This window comes from Labrus bergylta, chromosome 5 (assembly GCF_963930695.1).
Source record: "Labrus bergylta chromosome 5, fLabBer1.1, whole genome shotgun sequence".
Classification (NCBI taxonomy): domain Eukaryota; kingdom Metazoa; phylum Chordata; class Actinopteri; order Labriformes; family Labridae; genus Labrus; species Labrus bergylta.
The window spans coordinates 16,392,346-16,414,024 of NC_089199.1; the positions used below are offsets into that span (position 1 = coordinate 16,392,346).

A 21,679-nucleotide genomic window follows, 5' to 3' on the forward strand; every position below is an offset into this window, starting at 1 on the left:
GCTTATAAATGAAAGAAAAACTTGATACCATCAATGAGTGTTATTAATGAATAATAATATTGTCTCGTGTTTTTGGTACACCGGTTATCTCACTACATTTTGATCTTTTGGTACATTTACCAGTACCTTTTAAACTCACCAGAGCCAATATCAACACTTTTCAATCAATCTCAGACCACACCTATATTAACTAAACTTCAATTACAATACAGGGTAAGCTTTTTTCTGATCCACACAGGTCATATATTTAAGGCATAAATCAAAGGTGGAAGCAGCTCTCAACACACTTGTTTATCAAGATGTACAAATAAATGTATGTATGTTATTGGACACTCTGTATATCAGTATAATTGTATCATCAGTGTGTGAATGTGTGTGTGGAAGCATGATTGTGGCATGTTGTGAACAACTGCTTTTTGAGTGGTCAGAAGATTAGAAAAGTGCTATACAGGTGTAGTCCTCTGTCATGTCATTTTAAACTATAGTTGTTGAATGTTGGACAGGTTGGTTAGACAAGAAAAATGCATTTCAAGATGTCAGTTTTGATGATCATCAGGTAAATGGGCAATTGACGAAATTGTTCAAGATAACTTTGGATTTAATATCTACAGTAACTATCGCTGTTGGATTTATGTAGTAATGGAAAAAGTACAGTAAGTTTAAGAGTTAAATCCTTAAGTTCAATTCAAATACGTCAAAGCTTCTATTTTTTTCTTCAGATTTATCTTTATAGAACAATAAGTAAATCAAATGTGTTTAGTGTGTTGTATTCAGATGAGATTCAAGTCATCTAAAAGTCAGATTCCTACAGCCAAAGGCAATGGACTGAAAGACACATACATACAGTACTTCATTAGTCTAAAGCTGATCATCTATAAACCCAATCCTTTGAAAACCTGCTAATTTCTGACTAATCAGACTGAAAGCACACCCAGAAGGCCTCCTTGTGATAATGAATCATTATGAATAAAGCTGTACTTCTTGATCTGGTAGAGTTGCACCTTACCCCCTAAATATAGTTAAACATTAGTCACATAAAGATAGGAGTGAATCAAACATTTATAACTCGGGCCACTATAAAGTGAGGTGTTTGGATCATTCACAGTGGGACCTTTGTGCTCAGGTGTGAGATATGAAGACTGAAACCCTGTTGGTGCCAGCCTGGCTGCACAAGGTGCCCCTGTAAACCATGATTTCATTTAGGTCCTCAAAATAACTTTAAGTAGATTGTTGCTAATGGGAAGCTTTGCAAAAAAAAAAAGCCAACCATTTGCTTCACTGCAGCATAGAAATAAGTACTCTTTTTGGCAATCAGCCATCTGAAATCCCTTTTTGCAAAAACAATGTTGACAAGTGTCTTTGACAAGAAGAAAACAAATACACTTAATACAAGGAATTTGCATTTGTAAAACCCAATCTGTGTGTAAAGCATTCATTTAGCATTCTTACTAATCTTTGCTTCTAATCTGTGACAGAGCTTCTACTCCAAATCCTCCCTGGATACAAACTATGATTGGCTGCATAATCAGCAGAGGTGCCAGTATCACAGATGCTGCCTCTCAACTAATTGCAAGAAGACACTGCAGAGCACGACGTGCAGGTGCTCATTCTCTTTGTGAAGTCACTTTGGCATGGTTTGCTTCCTCGTGTATCCTGGAAATGCTTTCTAAGATAGTCTTCACAACAAAAACTAGATTGCAACTTCGATGGCAAAAAAAAAAAAAGAGAGAGAACGCCAAAGATGGATAAGTAGAAAAGACAAGGAAGCACTCATCTTGCAAAATGTAACTTTGTTTATTAGCAAAGCGCAATGAAAGCCAGCTTCCCCTCTGGAATGTTGATCAGATGCAGTTGCAACAGCCAAATGTGATTTAGAAAAGAAAAAAAGAAAGCACAGCACCTTAGTGCATTTTCACTCACACTACAGCAGATTGTATTCAGTCCTAACCAGCTCAACAAATAATTTGCCAGATTTACCCTCAGGACTGATAAAGTTTTCCTGATTGTGATTCATAGAAAAAATGGATGAACATTTTTAATGCAGCATTTCTTTGGTTAATACAATAATTTCAAAAGATGTTAACATCCTGAAGAATTCTGTTACCATTACATAAAAAAAAAGGTTTGAGAGGAAAAAAAAAGGTTTGAGGAGAGGACACAGCATGAAAAGTCCAAAAGCGGGCACTGCAGGAAAAGACGACAAACTGAGGAACTTTTGAATTCTACTGCATGAGCCAAAACCACTTATTTAAAACAGAGGATTCACTAGAATCCTTGCCATAGCTCTTCCCCCACTCTCCTCCATCGCCAAAATCCCTAAAGACAAACTAGTGTGCACATCTGGCTCTTGGCCATGTGCCCATGCCTGCACTTTCAACAAGCAGTCTAGGGTTTGGTTCCTGCCCACAGTCTATCTGTACCCTCTGCCTGCTGAGAGTGCCAGCCCCCTGAGTCATGTTGGTGAGGTCCTCTAACTCTCTCCTCTGGGACAGGCTGGTCAACATGTGCTCCAGCTTGGAGCGGATGGCGGAGTAGTGGTGCTGGCGCTCTTTGGACAGCTTATGGAAGCAGTCCCTTAAGTTGTCATCTGCAGCTGCGGCAGAGGCCGACATGAGCCTGGGAGACTCAAAGGAGGGAGCAATGGCTTGGTTTGGTGCTGTGCGTGGCAGTGTGATGACAGTATTGGGTTGATGCTCGGGCTCGAGGTCAGTCTGGGTGTCACCGTCCGCCATTGAGTTACTGGTTTGAGTAGAGGCGTGGCAGGAGACAATGTCTTTCTCTGCTGGCTGATCAGCAGGGAGATGCAGAGCAGTGCTACCAGCTAGGATGTCCTCCTGCATGTGCTTCTGCTCCACCCAGTCATCATCAATAGGGGTGATTTCTGGTGCTGTGTTGCTCATATGCTGATTCGGAGCGGAGGGTTCACATAGGGGCCGAACAGCTAGAGTACGGGGCTTGCGGCTGGGGGTGCTGGTCAGACACGCTGGTTCCACTGGCCTCTCACCAGCCAGACGAAGGGGAGAGGTGACTGAGTGTCTGATGAGGAGATGGTCGTAGATACCGCTGTTGCGCACACTTGGAGGTCCTCGAGTGTTTAAAGGTAGAGATTGGGCATAGAGGATGCGGAACTCCTCATCAAATTTCTCTGTTATCTGACCAGAAAGCTCTATGAGGTTGCTGCTGTTTAGTTTACCATCCGTCCAGTTGAACCTGCAGAGGAGTGAGATTTAACAACCTGCATTACTTTTTTTACCTGTTCTTCATAATTGCAAGCTAAAAAAAACTTCCGTCTTTTGGTAAAACAGTTAGCGGGCTTACTTGTAGGAACCTGTAGCAACTCTGTTTCCGTCAATCAGCATGAACCTCTCGTGAACTTCTCCTGTGATCCTTGCTCCTGATCGCATGTAATAATTATTACCAGTTATGGTTCGCACTCTCATTTGCTGTGAGGGTTAAAATGAGAAAGCAAAGGAGTTACAGATTAGTGAAGATCCTCACAGTCACACCAGATCTTAGAAGGATATAGTCTATCTAATTTGATGCCATTTTCTATTGTTATTGTGCAAACAGAGCCACACCCAGCTTTACTGAACCAACCACATACCCGTAGGTCATCGAGGCGAACACCGACATTTTTGCACATCTTGAGGAAAGCAGGAGCACATGATTGGTCCAGCAGGATGTAGACGGGGACTTGGTGGGAGCATGCATCCTGGAGATCCTTGAATATATCCAGGTCTGTCAGGGAGTCTGTAACTATGGCAATCACCTGCAGTGGAAAATTACAGGAGTAATATAAGAGAAATCCTTTTTCGGGCTGCAGCCCTGCTCTTCCAGAGGTAGCACATGACTGTGTTTTTATTATTATAAAACGCCAGGCTTTATTCAAACAGAGCTGTGAATCTCTGTCAGATCCACTCCCAATAATGTGTGTGCTGATGAGCTTTCTATTGACTGGGGTCTGTTACCATGGCAATCAGCAGTAACGCTTGGTCAGCAAACAAGTTACTTTTGTACAGGAGAAGAGTATTGTAGGTTCACTGCAAGGCTTGCCTCCATTTACCTGAGCCTCGGTTTGCACTAAGATTCCTCTTTTTTCACAAGGAAGAATGGAATTTCACATGTGGTGGTCAAGGTTGTGTGTGGAGGATTAGACACGGATGTTTACATATCACAGATTTATTTCTTCAGGCTGGTGTAACTACATGCAGCTTTCTCTGTTTTTCCCCATTCTTATTTGGACAGATCTGTGAGGGTGCTTTTTTTTCCTATTCCTTAAAAATAGTTAAATGTCACAGAAAGACAAGGCCAAGCAGTTCTTACAAGCCGTCCAATGAGGAAATAGATGCACAGTGTATTGTTACATCCAATGGCGCAGTTGTATAATAAAGACTGTGTGCTCGTAAAAAAAAAAAGAAAAAAAAAAAGATGGACGATCTTACGGATAAACTTTGGTGAGAGTTCACCACTAAGGCTTCAAGTGATTACAAGCACAGAGTGTATTTACCCCCCACATTTGAGCTGTAAACCAGAAAGGCTATCCGATATTCAAAATGTTTAAAGCTCTCTAATGAAAGAGTGAATGCAAACTTTCATGGAGGAGAGCAAGAGCAAGTCAAGGCACATGTGGCACGCAGGCCTTACACAGGCCTGAGGTGCTGCACAAGCCACACACTCTCTTCATGCTGGAATGTCTCCTTTCAAAACCATTGGCTGGGCTGACAGCTCTCATCACCAACATGCCCATGAATATTCATGCACTGATCCTTTTATGCGTCTGGTCACTTTCTTCTTTCTGATCAAGACTTCAAAACCCTGAACTTCTGATATTCAGACTGATCAAGGAAATTCCATGGGGACAATCTTGCATGTATTTTAGGAACAATACAAAGAAGATATTCATACCCAAAATATTTGGATAATTAACTACACACACACACACACACACACACACACACACACACACTTTGTATTGTGCATTCATTTTGAAAAATAGCCTTATAATCCTGTTACAATGTTGATACACTAATCCATGCTTTGACGGAATAAACACTAGAAACAACAACTTAATTACAATGTAAAATATTTAGGTTAACAATTTATAATTAATTATATAAAGTTTATTTCCTTAAAGATATAAACATTTGAAATAAACGATCATCATAGCACCAGTGTCAGTGTGTGCAGTTCATTGTTTTAGAATCACCCGTCAAATTATTAAGAATTCTAAAAGATATGTGTACCAGTAGTCAGCTGGGTTTTATACTTCCTTTGAGCATACCTCTTTGGCACTTTTAATCATACGCCTCGCAGCCTCCTTGCAGCTGTATATGCACTCCCCGTAGCTGGGCTGGAAGTGCGCCACGGCCCTCGTTACGCCCCGGTACGAGCCGGCGGTGAACGCGGGCCAGCCCAGCTCCAGCATCGGCGGCTCCACGTCGGACACCTCGGGGAAATAGGTGACGGAGGAGCAGTCCACGGAGCTGCTGAGAGACTGCTCCAGAGCCTGGTCCTCCCCATGGAAGGACACACACCGCGGGGGCACGGCGACGCTCCGGATCCGCTTGATCTCTTCGTCCGACAAGAAGTTTGGGATCCTCTCTTTCCCGAGGAAGTCCAGGAAGTTTCCGACACCTCCCGAGAGTAACTCCTCCAAAGCGAGCCGGTGTCTCTCGTTGTAGACCTCCTGCAGGTCCAGGTCACCGGTTCCGGTGGGGTTTTGACCCAACTTTAGAGGTGAATCGTCAAGAAGTTGCGAAAGAGCCATAATTCTGGATGTTGTTCCCCACTTTCCCACTCCCAATAAACTAACCGTGGCCTACTGCAGGTGGTGGCAGGTAACGTTTGACCTACAGGACGGCAAATTCGTATTTGTGTTTTTCCCTCCGTTCCTATCCGGCACGGATTCGTATTGGCTTGCGTACAGTTGTCAAAGCAGAATGGCGTCTCTTGGCTGGCTGACTTAGACAGTCAATCTAATGTAAAGTCGATCTTATTGGCTCATTTGGAGGCAAACAAGCCTCCTGTACGTCCCTCTGCTCTCCCTATCCGGTTACACGGCGCTTAAACACAGAGCCCTCACTCTGATGCTTTTTCCTGGTATCACAGACGCTGGGAATTCATTCTGGAGCCCAGAAGCCGCACTCTCTGATTAAAGAGAGCACACACAAAGACAATGATCCCATTTAAGCTTCATCTTCTTTTAAAAACTTGTATTTTCTGGTCAATAAAACTAGAATTTTTTTTCGCCTTTTGGGAGAAGATAAATTAGTTGTTGAAATGTTATTTTTCCATCTGCCCCCTTGCTTGTAGCCTATGCATTTATTAAGACGCATGCGAAGCTGTTTGTAGTCAAGAGGAGCAGCATTTTCTAATTTATGGTATGAAGTATTTCCCTGCAGCCTGTCTGACTCTGTGGCCCAGTAAAAAGCAGCTAGCTCGGTTTTGTATGTTTACAATCTGACTGATGTGTCTGTGTCCTTAGCCTACACTCAGACTTACAAGCACAGCGCATTTCAATGTCAAAATGTTAACAAGAAAACAAGAAAACAAGACAACCATTTTACGGACATGTTCTACAATTCTAATTGAACTGCGCGCAATTGCAACCTCTGCGGGTAACCATGGCGACGGTGACTACCTTGGATGCTGCGCGTGAACTTAAACTGTGAGCAAACTGCAATAAAGGCTATAACAAGGCTACATTGTTTTCAACACACATGCTTGTCTTGATGAAAACAAAAGACTCTAAGAATATGGATAGGCCTATTTAAGGTTGGCAGGCACATTTAAGGGCCATCCAAACTTGACCAGTGCTGCAGTTTTATCAACTGGATTTGCTTATTCTGTCAGTGACTGGTGCACTTGTGTTGTGCATTACTAATCTGTAATGAGCTAAATAACTCTGGCGTAAGCCTACATTTGCAGGAACCCGTCATCCAGTAGGTCTATAGCCTCCATTATAAAAGGGAAAATTATCCTGAAGAGAAAAATGATAAATATAGGTCTACACACTGCATGGCAGAGGTCAAAAGTGCTGCCTGAGAAATCCAACACACACTCACTTAATTACCCAGAAACCGTCCAACTAAATGCTTTATTATCAGTCATCCTTAAAGAATTACAATTATTGTAATAATGAACAGAAAGTCGTCTGTGTTAAGCAGTCAGCGTGTGAACATAATATGATCACATAGGCTATCAGCCTATGCACTTAACATGTTGCTGCAAATGAGAGTCACATTTGCATTTCTGAGACAAATAAATGAAACCACGTTCTATACAGGATCATGCATGATATCACCTCTCACTTTTGTATTTTTGTATTTTGTCTTTGCGTGATTCATCTTCCTCTTATATTATCTTTGTCTCCCCTGACTGCTCACAGAAACAACTAAAAGCAACGTTTGAATCCATTCGGGACAAAGTTAGAGGAAAAAGTATATGCGTGTTCCCTAAATTTTGAGGACCTGGCTGCCTGGCTGTGTTCGGGCCCTTTCTACTACCCAACTCAGCGCGCTTTTACGCGCGGAAGGCCAAACAAGGTCACGAGGGTCACAGCAGAATAATCGCCACAGTAGAATAATCCCTATTCTACACAACAAGACATGTATATGATTAGAAATTAAAAACATTAAATACTGTGTACCATTGCTAAGCTTTAAAACTGGACATGAACAAAAATGTTACATTTACTGTTCATCTGCGTAAATTGGTCCACCACTATTACGCGCGTGCGTAAAAGTCTATTTTAGGACGGTTAATAGACCTCTGCTTAAAATGACAATTCCCACAACGATTAATATTCATGGTAGCACATCAAGAGATTTTTTTCTTCTAAAGACGGCACCAGTCTGAAGAAAAAAAAACATGTGACCTAATAAAGAGGACGTTTTGGGCGATGGAGCACGCTGAAAGGCAGATTACTGAAGTCTTGTCAAATCCCAAATGTACACAATACAATCCATCTGTTCAGCCTGCTCCGCGGCGCCATTGTAACTATGTATAACCCAATCTGTTAGAGCACAGCCTAACCCCTATAACGACATACCCAAATGTGCACTGTGCTCAGTATACGTCCCCCCTCCCTCTCTCTCTCTCTCTCTCTCTTTCTCACAAACACACATATACACACATCCCCATCACATCCCCGCCCCTTCCCAAAATTTTAGATGAAAGGGCTTTTGGATTTTGGATGACGCTCCAAATCACGTGTTCATAGGAAATACACTCGCTATAATTTTTTGGAGCTGCCTCGTCCCGCACCGCCGACCGTAGTTGTTTTGCCGTCTCCATACAGTGAAGCAGAGGGGTGGAAAGGTAATGTAATGTAATGTACCTTGCCGTGGTCAATGACGGGTTCACGCCAGTTCACCGGGTTCACTTAAGGAGAGCTCCCACCCCCTGCTCGCCTCCTCTTCTTCAAAACGCAACGATCGGAGCCAATCCAAAATAATACATTAATAGCTACATTCATGTCGGATTCTATTTTTCCCACCGACTGTTGAGGTAAGGACACATCTACTCTTCCAAAACGCGAATGCCTCCCAATATCGGCGAGGTGCGATCTCAAAAGTTGTTTGCTTAAATTCTGCCTAGCTATTGAATATTGAATTTTAATCTTGTGCTGTAGTCAAGGCAGTTTATATGAAGTCGCCAATGTATAAAATGGCGACAGTAGGTGGAGGAGGGGGTGGAGGATTTTTGGGAATATTCATAAGGTTATATAGAGTGCCAGATCGCCTTTGGGAAGAAGACTCCGAGGCAGTGTGTTGCCCCGCAGCCTTGTGAATGGAGTGAAACGGGTTAACTCGTCAGTTTGTTACACTAACAACAACTGCCTGTCTGAATTTTCGCTCCTTCTCTCGCGCTATACAATGTGGCGTATCTGCTAATTTTATTGCCCAACGCGCTGTATTTCCCCCACTGTGCCGTGACTGTGAATGCTTTTAGTTGTGAAAGACTTCGAAACAAAGTGCTATAGCCGGCTGACATACGACGCTTCGAGTGTATAGATGTACAAACTGCACGCACAGTATCCATTTTCATCTATTGATCGCTCTCTCTCTCTCTCGCCACACATTTCTTCCTCCCGAAAGGCAGTAAGGTAGGCCTATGTCTATGCACAGCACTCTTTCTTTCATTTCCTCCTCTTCCTCCTGCCAACATGTGCTGCTGCCCTACTCAAACACACGCACGCGCGCGCACACACACGCACACAAACACACGCACGCACACACACACTGTGAAATATATACGGTACAGGAAGAGCTGATCATATCAGTAGCACGCAGATATTTGGCAAACTTTGATCTCAGAAAGGCATGCATGTCAAGAATACCATTAGTAAGGTCACATTTGGTAACTGTACATAAATATTGACCCAGCTTTGAATGCCATGTGTCTCCCACTGCCTTTAGGGGAGGGACCTCTGTGCTGACTAATGTTGCCTCTGCTGGATCATGTGTGGGTCCATAACACAAGAGACAAACCCATTTTATTCAAGCAGGCAGCGAGCAGGCATGAATCACTGGTAACATTTGGAACGTGTTTTAATTATTTAACTATGTAAGCTTGTTACATATAATGTAGGTCATGGAAATGACTGTGCAACACTTCAGCCAGAGAGTAGGTGTTTGGACCGAGGAGAGCGTCTGCGAGTGTGGAGTACAGCTCGGTCTAAAGTTGACATTTCTGCACTTAGATGGTTCATATATTCGCAATGTGTGATGACTGCCCGAACAAAGGTAATTGAGCACTTGCTGTTACCCAAATTCATTTCAGCTTGGCCCGGTAAATTCAGTGTGTGTGGAGTTTTTCACTCCAGCAGTACGCTTACACTTGGGGAATGTCAATTCCCTTTGTGGATCCCTGGGAACGGTCTTCCATCTCCCTTCTCGGAACTGCTCTAATGAGGCCAGGCATATTGCCTTTCATCCCTCACTCCCTGCAATTAGGCACAGCTCACAGTTTTCGTTATGGCCACAGCAGAGTGTTTGTATACACAGTGACAATGTAGTGGGCCGAGGCTGCCCACTCCCCTCCAAGAAGCAGCAGCTTTGCACAAGCCGCACCTCATATACCTGGAAAACTGTACTTTTTAGGATTTAGTGTTTCTTTTTTCTGATTGCAGTCCCTGTAGATGTTGTGTTTGTGTGTGCCTCCCACAGCTCAAAATGAATCCTCTGCCAGAAAATACAGGGGAAGGTCATATGGTCATGATTTGCAGATTTAGCCAACATAGAGTGTTTAACATTCCTTGAGTTCAGAGGAAAAAAAACTATCTATTGCAAACCAGATTTTTTGGGCTGTTTTTATACAAACTAGTATTCATAGCTTGATAGTGGCAAAACCTCCTGATCTAAAGAATATTCTCTCTCAGTCCCAGTTTTTATTTTGCATCAGAAAAGACAGTGTTCTATGCAGCTTCACTTTTATTTGGGTCTTTCATCCTTTTTTAATATTGCTTTTTTCATTGCACCAATGCGGAATTGTAGACTGCTAAAGAAGACTCACTAAAACAGCATGTTTGCACAGTTCTACTCAAAAGAATTGCCCATGCAATGGTGGGGGTGGAGGGAAACCTCTGGGCTGGTGGGGAAAGAGCCCCTGCCACTTCCTCTGTCCAATACAAGAAAGGTTTGGTCAGCAGGAGCTGGCATTTGCCAGGCTTTGGCACTTAGAGGAGGCTGTGATGTCAGCCATTTTAGGATGGACAGTACAATGTGCGGTACGCCGCCATCTTTCTTCCTTTTCTTCTTAAGTTGCCTTATGAATGCCTGTAGTCTCTGCTGCAGACCTGAAGAAGTTTTTCATCAAAAGTGATGTAAAAGGAGGTATGACTCAGAATTTTTTTTTTTTTCTCAGCGTGCCATGGTTTATTTGTCTGTCATTCTTTTGGGCCAGGGATAGAAGAGTTTCGTTGAACAATTGAAGATTTCAACGGTGAGCTCTCGATCCAACACAAAACAGAAACATGCAACAAAGATGCTCGGACAGGCAGAGTGTAGTTAGTGTACCACCACAGTCTCCAGGCCTCTGCACTGATGTAGCAAGACAATAACACTGACGGGGGGGGGTCGTTTACAGTTGGTTCGACTGCGATATTTCTTTCGTCAACCTCTGTTGTAAGCATAAGAACAGTGTAGCGGGCCCTTTTTTGTGTGTTGCTATGCCCTGAATGGAAAAGAAAAAGAACTGTTGTTGTCGTGGACCTCACCCGAAGTTGTCAGAAAGAGACTCAAACCATGAATCTACTCTCAAAGATGGTGGCAGCGCATGTGGATTAAGTTTGTCCTGCACCGGATGAAGTCTGGGGAATTCAGTATTTATGTGTGTGTGTGTATGTGTGTGTGTGTGTGTGTGTGTGTGTGTGTGTGTGTCTTGAGGTTGGTGGGTGTGGGCAAGTGACTCTGCTGTGTGTGTGGTGCGGTGGGCAAGGGGAAGAGAGGGGTTGCCATGGCGATGTTAACACATGAGTGGCACCACCGACCGGTCTCCCAGTGGACGAGTCTGCAGTCATTGAGGTAAGGGGGGGGGGGGGGGGGAGTGTAGTGTGACTGTGTATTTGTGTGTGTGAGGAGGGGAATGATCAGGAACGAGATGGATGAAAACACCTGCATCTCACACATCCTCACACACACATTTGCACACAAACACGCCCCATGTTAAGAAAAAAAGAAGCGTGTCTTGCGCTGTCTGCGTGTTGAAGACTTGTGTTGTATTAGCAACGTGCTAAGGACCCTGATGATGGTTTTCGGAACGCGTAACGCTGGAGCCCGGGGACTTATTCATGCGGGCGGTCGTACAGTGCCATTCATGCACAAAGATGTCCCCAAACTGAAACCTGTCTACCCCTACAGTCAACAAAAGCCCCACATTGGTAGCCTGATGGACAGAGGAGACTCCCAGACATGCAGGAAACAGCACAATCCCAATCTGACAGTGTAAAGGCTCCGAGCGCTGGATCACGTTTCCTCTATAAATGAGGCGCCATTGTTCCCAATCTCTTCACTGTGCAAGACAGTAATTGCTCTTGGTCTCTGGCTTATATTTGAGTGTCCAGCTGATCCACTCACATGACGTTAATCTATTTAATGGATATTTTGCAGAAAATGTTCCCACATATCTGTCAGGAGTCTCCCTCCCCCCCCCCCTCCCTCTCTGCCCCAAACCCCAGCAGACGTCAGGTCATTTTTTGGCGTGTTCATGAAGCAAACTCCCCAGACAATTTTGGATTTTTGAAGTAAATTACACAGAAAACAAATATTGTCGTAAGAGAGAGAATTTATGCAAAAAAAAAAAAAAAAAAAAATTGCTCCTCCGTGACTGTCGCATCAAGAGACTCCTTGCCAGTTACTCAGTTCAAAGAGAAAAAATTTCAGAACAGTACAGGTGCTAAATGATGGGAGGTAAGAAGGGAGTGTGTGTGTGTGTTGGGAGGGGAGGGGGGGGGGGTGTAGAGGGTGCGTAGAGGGTGTGTGGAGATGTGTGCCTACAAGGTGTCAGCGGGGAGGAATATTGAAACAGCAGAGCCTGTCATCATCATCAGTCATCCTCTCACTTCACTCCCAAATGTCTGAGTTCTGTCTTCCTTTGTCCTTCCTCCTCCAGTCTTCACATTCCCATTCATCTGACAGGCAGCACGACCAAAACCAAGATCTCCGTTTGTAAATGTCAACTGTAGGTGACCCAACAATCTGGGAGTGTCTGAATCAGTGGACTGTTTTGAATTAAATTTTCATGTTTAGCAACCACTTTGCAGCCTCGCCTTCCTTTCTGCTGGTAGCAGCCTGCTGTAGATTGGGCATGTTTTTCTGTTGTAATATTGTAATTACTGCAGCAGTTTATGAGGTGGTGAAAGGAGATACATGCTGATTTTCTTTTAGTCGGGTTTGCTTAAACAGAAGCAGAACAGTCCGCTGTTTTCTGTGTAAAAGTACGGGAAATAAAAGTAACATGAATGAGATGTAACTGTTTTATTGTTATGGAAATTACATTCTCGGAGCACATAAGGGAGCCCTCTAAATCTTGAAAGCTGCTATTAAATTAGGCGGAACGTATAAACCCCATCAGAATTTAAACCTAGCATAATCCCATTTGTTTTGAAACGCTTGTTTTTGAATAGTTGAATGGTTCAAACGTGATTTCGGTTTGGCGAACAAGGCCCCTCTGCCATTGCCGAGCGTGGGTGTTCAGAAATGTCGTCTGAGAGCTCTGCCACTTTTCCCTCACTTCAGATGCGACTCGCCGGGTCCGCAGAGATGTAAGGAGTTTCCTCCCCTCTGCTTCACAGAGCCAGCGCCAGTGCAAGGACATAGCACACACAGGGGACACTGATCGTCTGACTGTTGTCTACCTTGCCACTGAAACAGAAGGCCTGGCTTTTCAGAGGGAACTATTCAATGCGCTCCCTGTCTGGGAAGCCCCTTGTCTTGTGTCTGATCGCACGTCTCACTAGCCAGATAAAGCAGCCCATTCTTTCGATAGGTGACCTGATTCTTTACGTAACCTTTCACAACTTTTGGCTTGTCCTGGGCTTTCTCATGTAGGAAGTAGATTTTTTTTTTTTCCTATTAGAGGAGCCTCTTTGCTAGACCAGCCTCTGTGTCATCACAGACCCGCTATGTCGCAGACCGATGGAATGACCAAGTTACCTTTTCTATCTCTTCATATATTCTCAATGATCCTGGCAAACGATCAAAAAATGTGTGGCCTACAAAGACATAAATCTGCATGGTTTAAACAGATTCACAAGGTCCTATAGCACTGTGACATCTCTTGCACACATGTTTCAGATGAACATGACTAGATTCCTCTGTTGCGTGAAACAGACTTCTAAATCGCTTGTTCAGTGTCACAAACCCAGTGAACGCTGTGTCCTCATCAGGGGTTAATCGAGTGTACTGTCAGAGGATATCATGACCTCTCTCCCAGCAAAATATACAGCACATGCCCACGTCTGGATGCAGTGAACCAGGATTACTGCATAAGATGCCGGTGACCTACTTTTTGAGTTGTTTGTTTTGTTTTGTTTTAGGTTTTTTTTTTTTTCTGTCCAAAAGCAGCAAGCATCAGTAGGAATGAAAAAGAGGTAGTCACATGGAGGACGTCACAGTCTGTCTGAGATCAGGGTGTACTTTCGGGAAGTCATTTGAGGGTTTTAATTCTGGAACAGGTTCATCTTTTATTTACCATCCAGCCGGCCATGATGACATGCACGTGGATGTGTTAAAAGTCTGTGGATGTGCCTTTCACTGTGTACAAACGCATCGGACAAAGATACAAATCTGCTGAAAATATGTGAAAAAGTTCCCTTTGTAACCAACAACATGCAGAACAAGGTATTGAGGCAAGTTGGATTTCAACAGAAATCAGTTTTAAGGTTGGTTGAATTTGTCCAGCTGATGCTTTTTGCAGAATGTTAAGCTTGCAGGAGTGGGAAAAATCCAAGTGATATACTGTAGAAAGATGATGATAGGGTGAGACAAGTCTTTAGCGCCATATCACACATTTCTTAGTCTCTTCCACATGATCTCCATCTTCAGAAAGTTAAAAGGTAGCTGTGTGTGTGTGTGTGTGTGTGTGTGTGTGTGTGTGTGTGTGTGTGTGTGTGTGTGTGTGTGTGTGTGTGTGTGTGTGTGTGTGTGTGTGTGTGTGTGTGTGTGTGTGTGTGTGTGTGTGTGTGTGTATGCATGCGTGCATGTGTATGTGTGTGAAAAGTTTATTCAGAGGTTCTATGATGCCCAGCAGTGACTCCCCCTTAGAACCAGATGTTGCTCTAATGAAATACTGACTTGAGTGCATTCATTGTTTTGTCCTAAATCTCTGTTAAATATTTGCGGCTTCGTGAGAGAACATTTCATAATCTGAAAAGAAAGATGAGAAATGTTGAAGACTGCACACACAATTCATATCCATCCTTATGGCAAGATCGTTACAGTAAAAGAAAGCCTGTGGATGTGGTTTGCTAATGGATTTGTGCACTTAGTGATCTGTGTATTGTGTTTGCCTGAATGCATGGGCGGCCATGATGCTTGTTGAACACACATGTAGGATTGAATGGTTTGAGCCTGACGCTTATAAATGCCTTCAAAAATGTCCGTAGTAGCCTCCTCACTGCTGCTGTTGGCTGACTGCTGGGATACACACACATACTCTGGTCACCTGATTTTCCTTGCATTATGACGGGAAGGTACACTGTAGCTTCCGATGTAAAACATATGGCTCACATCCAAGAGTGGCAGTCAAATACTTCATCTCAGCCCAGCACAGTCCTATAACCTTCATGTGCCTGCTTTTCAATATCAAAGCAAAGAGAATCAGGACAGAAAGATACAGAGCATGTAATACATGTTCAACATTTTATAATATAAATGTCCTCTGTAATTGCTTACCTCGTAAAAAAAATGATACCTGTTCCTAAGACAACTTTAACAATATTATTTTGCAGACAAACACAAACCTGTGTGCATATTTTTGCATTAATGTGTGTGCAGACGATGTGAAACAGCTGTTAAGGTTAGACACATCTAGCCCTCTCAATTTGAAGTGGTGAAGTGCATCCCACTCAATAAATGCAAAATCCCTAAGGTACTCTGGGGACCATATTTATCTCCTGATATTAATTCTGTCCTGGGGTGAGGCAGGTGGTATCTGGCAACAGCAACACTGATTGAAAAATACCATCTCATACTTACACAATAATAACTGAAGCGTAAATCTTAGCACAGATTTAAAATTGCAAAATATATTGTGGACATCAAAACACCAAAAAAATGTGAAGAACCAGACCCATGGCAACAGTGACGAAAATACGACAAATATCTCTGAGATTAGACTGTCATTTCTGGCTCTGTCAACTTTCATGCTCTTTTTTTCAGAATTCTTAATAAGTGACAGCTAGACAGAAGTCTGTAAATCCAAGTAAATAACCAGAACACTGCATGACAGGCTTTCTGTGATTGAAGGTTGTGTGTGTGTGTGTGTGTGTGTGTGTGTGTGTGTGTGTGTGTGTGTGTGTGTGTGTGTGTGTGTGTGTGTGTGTGTGTGTGTGCGCGTGTGTGCGCGTGCGTGTGCGCATGCATGCTTGCGTGCTTGTGTGTGTGAGGTTCTCTGTACGTGTGATTATTATTGAAAGCCTTTAGCTTTTTAGAATGATTGATACATTTTGTTTCAATTATTTCTTAATAGTAAGGATATCAGAGAAATGTTTAAAACTCAAATTACAATCTTATTGATTCAGTCTGAGATATATCCTGTTTACCGCTTTCTGTACATCCATTTAATGTATTAATCATTGATCATGATCACGATGAAAAGGCTTTTTAAAGGTTATTTTTTGTTAGTGCTGTAATTTCTGATTAAACCACCTACACTTATCACACAGTATTACCACCTACACTTATTACCATGTGTTGAGGCTATTATCTTTCCCTGAATTCGGCTTTCTTTTAAATATCACAATTAAATATTTCATGTTTCTAATTTCTCTTAAAGCATAGATTAAAAAATCTACCATCCATCCATGTGAATCCAGTTATCTGTTATACGATGATGTTCAACAGCCATGAATACTCCTTTTTTTCTTGGGTTACTAAAATAAAATGGGGCTAAAAGAGTCACATGCTTATTTTTTATTCTCTTTTCCAACAGGATCCTTGGTGCTGGCAAACTTGTCCATGTGACTAGAGTCCTTAACTGGCAGTGGGCATGAAGCAACACTGTGATATCATAGTGGCTGGTCCATGACACTAAACTTCATTCAACCCTCTCCACTCTCCACCCACCCACTGTTTTCATCATACTGGACAGGCAACCATTCACTCTCCCATCAACAGAAAGCTGTGCAATGGCTAGCAAGAGGAAATCCACTGTACCCTGCATGATACCATCAAAATCCAAACATGTGCGTGAGGAAATCATTCTGGGCTCACTACCAGAGCTCCTACCAACAATCCCAGAAGATAGCATACTCAGCATCTCTGGAGAGGAGTCTGGCCATTTCTCTCACAGCTCCTCCACATCAGAAAGTGGCATTGAGATGCAGAAAGGAGGTACATACAGCTGTCCAAAGTGCCGTTTTGAGTCCAGAGATCTAAACTACTTTTTGGATCACATGCACAATTGCCATTTAGACTTCAGGGCCCAGCCCACCTTCTACTGCCTGAACTGTGGGGTGTCAGTTGTTCGCTTTGAGGCACTAGCTCTGCATAACGCTAATGCCCATCCTAAGATAATGGAGGGCTTGACCACTGCCTCCCTAACTGTCAACCAGAGGGATGGAGTAACAACTGTGGAGCAAAGCCTCTTTGAGGACAACAGAGGAGATTACAGAGAATCTGGAATCTCCCTCACCAAAACACCAATTGCAAAGATGATGAAAGCCAAGGGGGAGCACAAAAAGATTGTGGTTTCTCATACTGTTGAGGTACGAAAAAAAGACAATGGAAAGGATATAGACCCCAGCATGCTGACTAATGTGCCTGAACTCCAAAACGGGGTTCCCAGTGTTTCTGGAGCCCCAGCTATGCCGAGGACCACTGTCACTCATGTGATTAAGACGACAGTGCCCAACCAAGTCTTTCACCAGCACACTCCTTCCCTTTACTCTCCCCCTTCCATTGATTCCAATAAAGACCTTCCAAAGGTGATGATCCCTCTCAGCAGCATCCCTACCTACGATGCTGCTATGGACACCAGCAGCTTTCTCAAGACATCCTTTGGCAAGTTCCCCTACCCAACCAAAGCTGAACTCTGCTACCTAACAGTGGTCTCAGAGTTCCCAGAGGAGCAGATCAAACTGTGGTTTACTGCCCAAAGGCTCAAGCAGGGCATAAGCTGGTCACCTGAAGAGATTGAGGAGGCCAGAAGGAAGATGTTCAACACTGTGTTCCAAGGTGGAGCACCTCAAAAGCAACCTCCTACACAACGGCACGTCAATCACATTGTAACCCACCACACTGTAACTGCTAATCCAGGCTCAAAAGGACCAAACTTTCAAATGGCCAAAGTACCATACGGCAGTTTAAAAACCAGGCCTGGTGGAGTCCTAACCACACAGGCAAGCTTGTCAACCAATCCCAATGTCACTAGGGTCTCATATTCTACTCCAATTGTTCCCCAAAAGTTTCCATCTGCAATCAGAACAACAAAGGTACCCACCAAGAATGCCCAACCCACTGTGGAGCCAGACAAGACCAATGGCCTCAGCCTGGACATTGCTGGAAGCAGCGGATGTGTTAGTAGCACCAGCAGCAGTCGAAGCAGCAGTAGCAGCAGTAGTTGCAGTAGCAGCAGCAGCATCAGCAGCTATTCCAGCAGTAATAATGGTGTTGAGACGTTCACCAAGAAACCAGTTCAAAACAGCAGCCCAACCAACAGCATTAAGAGCATCACCGCTTGCTCTACAAACATTAGCAACAATGATGAGCACTGTGTTGCTGACACAAATGGAAGACCAAATGGTAAAAGTAACAGTGTACCAATTGGGTTGGGAGATTCAAGCAGTACCAAGAGTCAAGTGATCATTGATAATACCAGCAAATTCAGCACCCCTAGTCACAACAGTGGCATCACTAGTACACAAGAACAGACCCATGCCACAAAGAGTGATGATGAACAAAACAACTACATTAACAAGACCAATATCAGCAGTATTAGCAATGAGTACCCCAGTTCTACTTGTAATGACAGTGTCCCTTACCTGAACCATGCCAGCAAATCCCCAACTGAAAGCACCAGCACCACTGTCATTACAAAAAGCAGCTCATTAATTTTAGATGAGCGTAAAGGTAACAAGGACTTTCCCATGAAAGGTATGTCAATCCTACAACAACTCATCAAGGATGATGACCCATATGCAAGGGACAGAAGCTGTCCAGAGCTGAAAGTTGACCCAATTAAAATCAGTTTCAAGAGGCTGAAGATGAATGAACCAGAGACTACATCTGAGATTGTGCATGACGAAAATAAGTCTGAAATAGCTGAGGTGTCTGCTTCTCAACCATCTTTCTCACCGCCTTGGGGTAACAAGACTCCTCAGCAGCTACACATCCTCAGACAGGTTTTCTCCAACACCCGCTGGCCAAGCAGTCAGCAGTACGAGGACTTGAGCGGCCAGACAGGCCTTCCTAAGTCAGAAGTGGTGCGTTGGTTCAGCGACAGCCGGTACAGCCACAAGAACGGGCAGTTAAAGTGGCTGGAGAACTATCAACGACCATCCACAGATTCAGAGGAAGTAAGGGGCCACGGAGATGTTGAAGTTGAGTCACCAAAGGACTCTCCAGTGGCAAAAAAGAAACTTGTTGAGAAAGACTTGAACAGGCACCTTAAAGGAGAAGATGGACTTAACTCAGGGCAGCGGGTTGTGTGGCAAGGTTCATACTCACCGCTGCTGGATCTGATGGGGCCCGGGGGGAATAACGACCAAGGCCATGCTGAGGATTCAGCACAGCCAGGAGTCCTGCAGGATCCATGGTCAGAGAGAGCAGAGGACAACCAGCAGCCAGTGGCCAGTCAGTCACTCATTGAACAGCAGGCTGATGCCAATCAGGCGAGGTACTTAAGTCATGATGCTAGAAATTAAAGTGTTGCTAAAGTTACTTATTTAGGATAAACGTATCCTTCGCAGTGACTCCTGATACTCTACGAGATAAGGACTAGTTATCCATCAAGACAACAAAACTATTGTAAGCCAAGCAGAATGATAAAAGCATGACAGCTTGTTCTTTGTTGTAGTTACTGTGTGATGTACAGTTAAAAGGAGGCAGGAGATGTGTGTACAGGTACTCATGCTGAGTGGCTTATTCACACAATCAAAGGTCTATGTTTAAGAAGCTATTTTTAGATAAGTAGGAGTCTGGGTTGTTGAATTATAGATTTAGAGCGCATGCTAATATATGTGAATAAATCATGACAATTGTCTTTGGTGAGAGGGATTTCGAAGAGCCATGCTTATATAGGCTTCTGTTTATAATGCCCCCTTATCAAAAGCACCTCCCTTGTGCAACTGCAATACAATTGAAGAGGAACTACTCCCTCACCTGATCACAGAGTGTTTATGTTGTGTTCATGCCTGTGTGTGTGTTTGTGTGTGTTGCTGATAGGGATCGCCTAAGGATGGAGTTGCTGGAGGTGTGATCAAGCAGAGCCAATCTCGCCAGAGGAAAATGATGTTTTAAGGCTGGCTAACTCCCCTGGCCGTGGTCTAAAAAGAGTGTTCATAATGACAGCAGATGTGATTGTAGCTGGACCGTTGGACTCTGACTGTAACTGTGAATACCCCCCAGCCCTCCTCCTTCTCTGCGTCCTCCTCCTCTTCCATCTGCCATCACTTCCTGCCATCGTCAAAAGAAAGAACTTCTCACCTTTGAGTCCTGTGATGTTTAAGCCTTTCATGCTTCTTTGTGGTTGTGTGGGGAGGGTGCACAATAAGGTCAGTAAGAGGGATCAAAGAAAAGAGAGACAAAAAGACGCACACTGACTGGAAAACTGACTTGAATGAGCGAAGATAGGATAAGATAAGGCAGAGAGATATTGTTTTTGGTCAGAGGGAGAAATATAAATATATGATTGAAACTGCACTATAAAAGAGGGTTTGTACTGACCGGACATACGAAAGATGTGTCAAGGAAATGTTATTGTTGGCTTTGTGATATTTTTTACTTTTTTAGCAACCAGTACTTCAGCACTGCCTTGAATTTTACTTTTTCCGTTTTTTGGGGGTTTTTCAATTCTATTTACTCTTCTATAGTCACTGTAAGTCCAGATGCAATCAAACATGGTTTATTAAGATCTGTATTAATGTTGGTGATCACTTTGCAGTTCAGCTACACGCAAGAGACTATATACAATGCACTAATGAAGACAGCAATGCTAAAAATCACACTGCCCCACTGCAAAGGTATTGACAGCTCTGTCAAGATCAATACACTACACTGCCCTGCAAAGTGAACAGAGAGAAGCCTGTCACGCTAACGTTGCCTTACTAAGCTCTGTCCATGTGTTTATATGACTGATCTGTCCATCACCTTGCTTTCCAGCTATTGTGCTGTCCTGAAAATACAAAAAAAAAACAAAAACAAAAAAAACCTGCCAGTGCAACAATGGTCACTGTTCGTCAATATCTGTGAAAAAAAAAAATCTTGTGCTGCTTTCTGTACACTTGGATATGTTTAACTTTAAGCTGTAATTGTATCAAATATTGTTACTGGCAAAATGTTTCAAACAAAATTATCAATTTGATCCCTAGACACTGACAGAGTGAGATATTGTGCTAGCTAGAGAGCCAAATGAGGAGATCTTTGCTCTCCTTTGAATTTTGTTGTGTTTCTATAAACATACAGTCACTACATGAATCCTATTAAGCTGCATCTTTGTCAAGCTGCTAATAGCTAAGAACGGTGCTATACCATCCAAAGTGAAATTGGAGGTTGATCTCCTACCAGCAGTGTATGCACTTGTGTCGAATGTTACAAATTTATTTTGGTTCGCGATTAATGGAATCTGGACTTACGGTGTTATGATCACATAAAAACTTTTATGAAATAGTCTGATCATAAAGCACTGTTGTATCATCCTTTCTACACTTATGAATCTTTACAGAATAAACTGAATACACACCAACCCGTGTTGTCTCATTATTTGCCAAGCACCTTGCACAAGGAGAGGAAAAAATAAA

The 21,679-nt window shown here is 43.2% G+C and overlaps 2 protein-coding genes across 2 annotated transcripts; one reads left to right on the forward strand and one right to left on the reverse strand.

Moving 5' to 3' along the window:
• Positions 1–1,773: 1,773 nt before the first annotated feature.
• On the reverse strand, positions 1,774–7,993 carry fam83d (family with sequence similarity 83 member D). The gene is made up of 4 exons (XM_020633895.3): positions 5,282–7,993; positions 3,605–3,769; positions 3,319–3,443; positions 1,774–3,210 (listed from the first exon to the last, which is right to left on the reverse strand). Exons 1-4 carry the CDS (start codon positions 5,765–5,767, stop codon positions 2,328–2,330), a joined length of 1,659 nt encoding a protein of 552 aa, XP_020489551.2. The 5' UTR covers positions 5,768–7,993; the 3' UTR covers positions 1,774–2,327.
• A 152-nt stretch (positions 7,994–8,145) lies between these two features.
• Positions 8,146–21,624, forward strand: zhx3a (zinc fingers and homeoboxes 3a). The gene is made up of 3 exons (XM_020633894.3): positions 8,146–8,508; positions 16,654–19,557; positions 20,106–21,624. The coding sequence occupies exons 2-3, from the start codon at positions 16,850–16,852 to the stop codon at positions 20,137–20,139; spliced, it is 2,742 nt and encodes a 913-aa protein (XP_020489550.1). The 5' UTR covers positions 8,146–8,508; positions 16,654–16,849; the 3' UTR covers positions 20,140–21,624.
• Positions 21,625–21,679: the final 55 nt, after the last annotated feature.

What these genes read in the sequence shown, in the direction of transcription:
- fam83d (XM_020633895.3), bottom strand. Translation starts at nt 5,767, where the DNA reads ATGGCTCTTTCGCAACTTCTTGACGATTCACCTCTAAAGTTGGGTCAA. An exon ending in TTCGCCTCGATGACCTACGG is followed by an intron (nt 3,444 to 3,604) that starts GTATGTGGTTGG and finishes TAACCCTCACAG; the next exon opens with CAAATGAGAGTGCGAACCAT. An exon ending in GTTGCTACAGGTTCCTACAA is followed by an intron (nt 3,211 to 3,318) that starts GTAAGCCCGCTA and finishes ACTCCTCTGCAG; the next exon opens with GTTCAACTGGACGGATGGTA.
- zhx3a (XM_020633894.3), top strand. Translation starts at nt 16,850, where the DNA reads ATGGCTAGCAAGAGGAAATCCACTGTACCCTGCATGATACCATCAAAA. An exon ending in GCTGATGCCAATCAGGCGAG is followed by an intron (nt 19,558 to 20,105) that starts GTACTTAAGTCA and finishes TGTTGCTGATAG; the next exon opens with GGATCGCCTAAGGATGGAGT.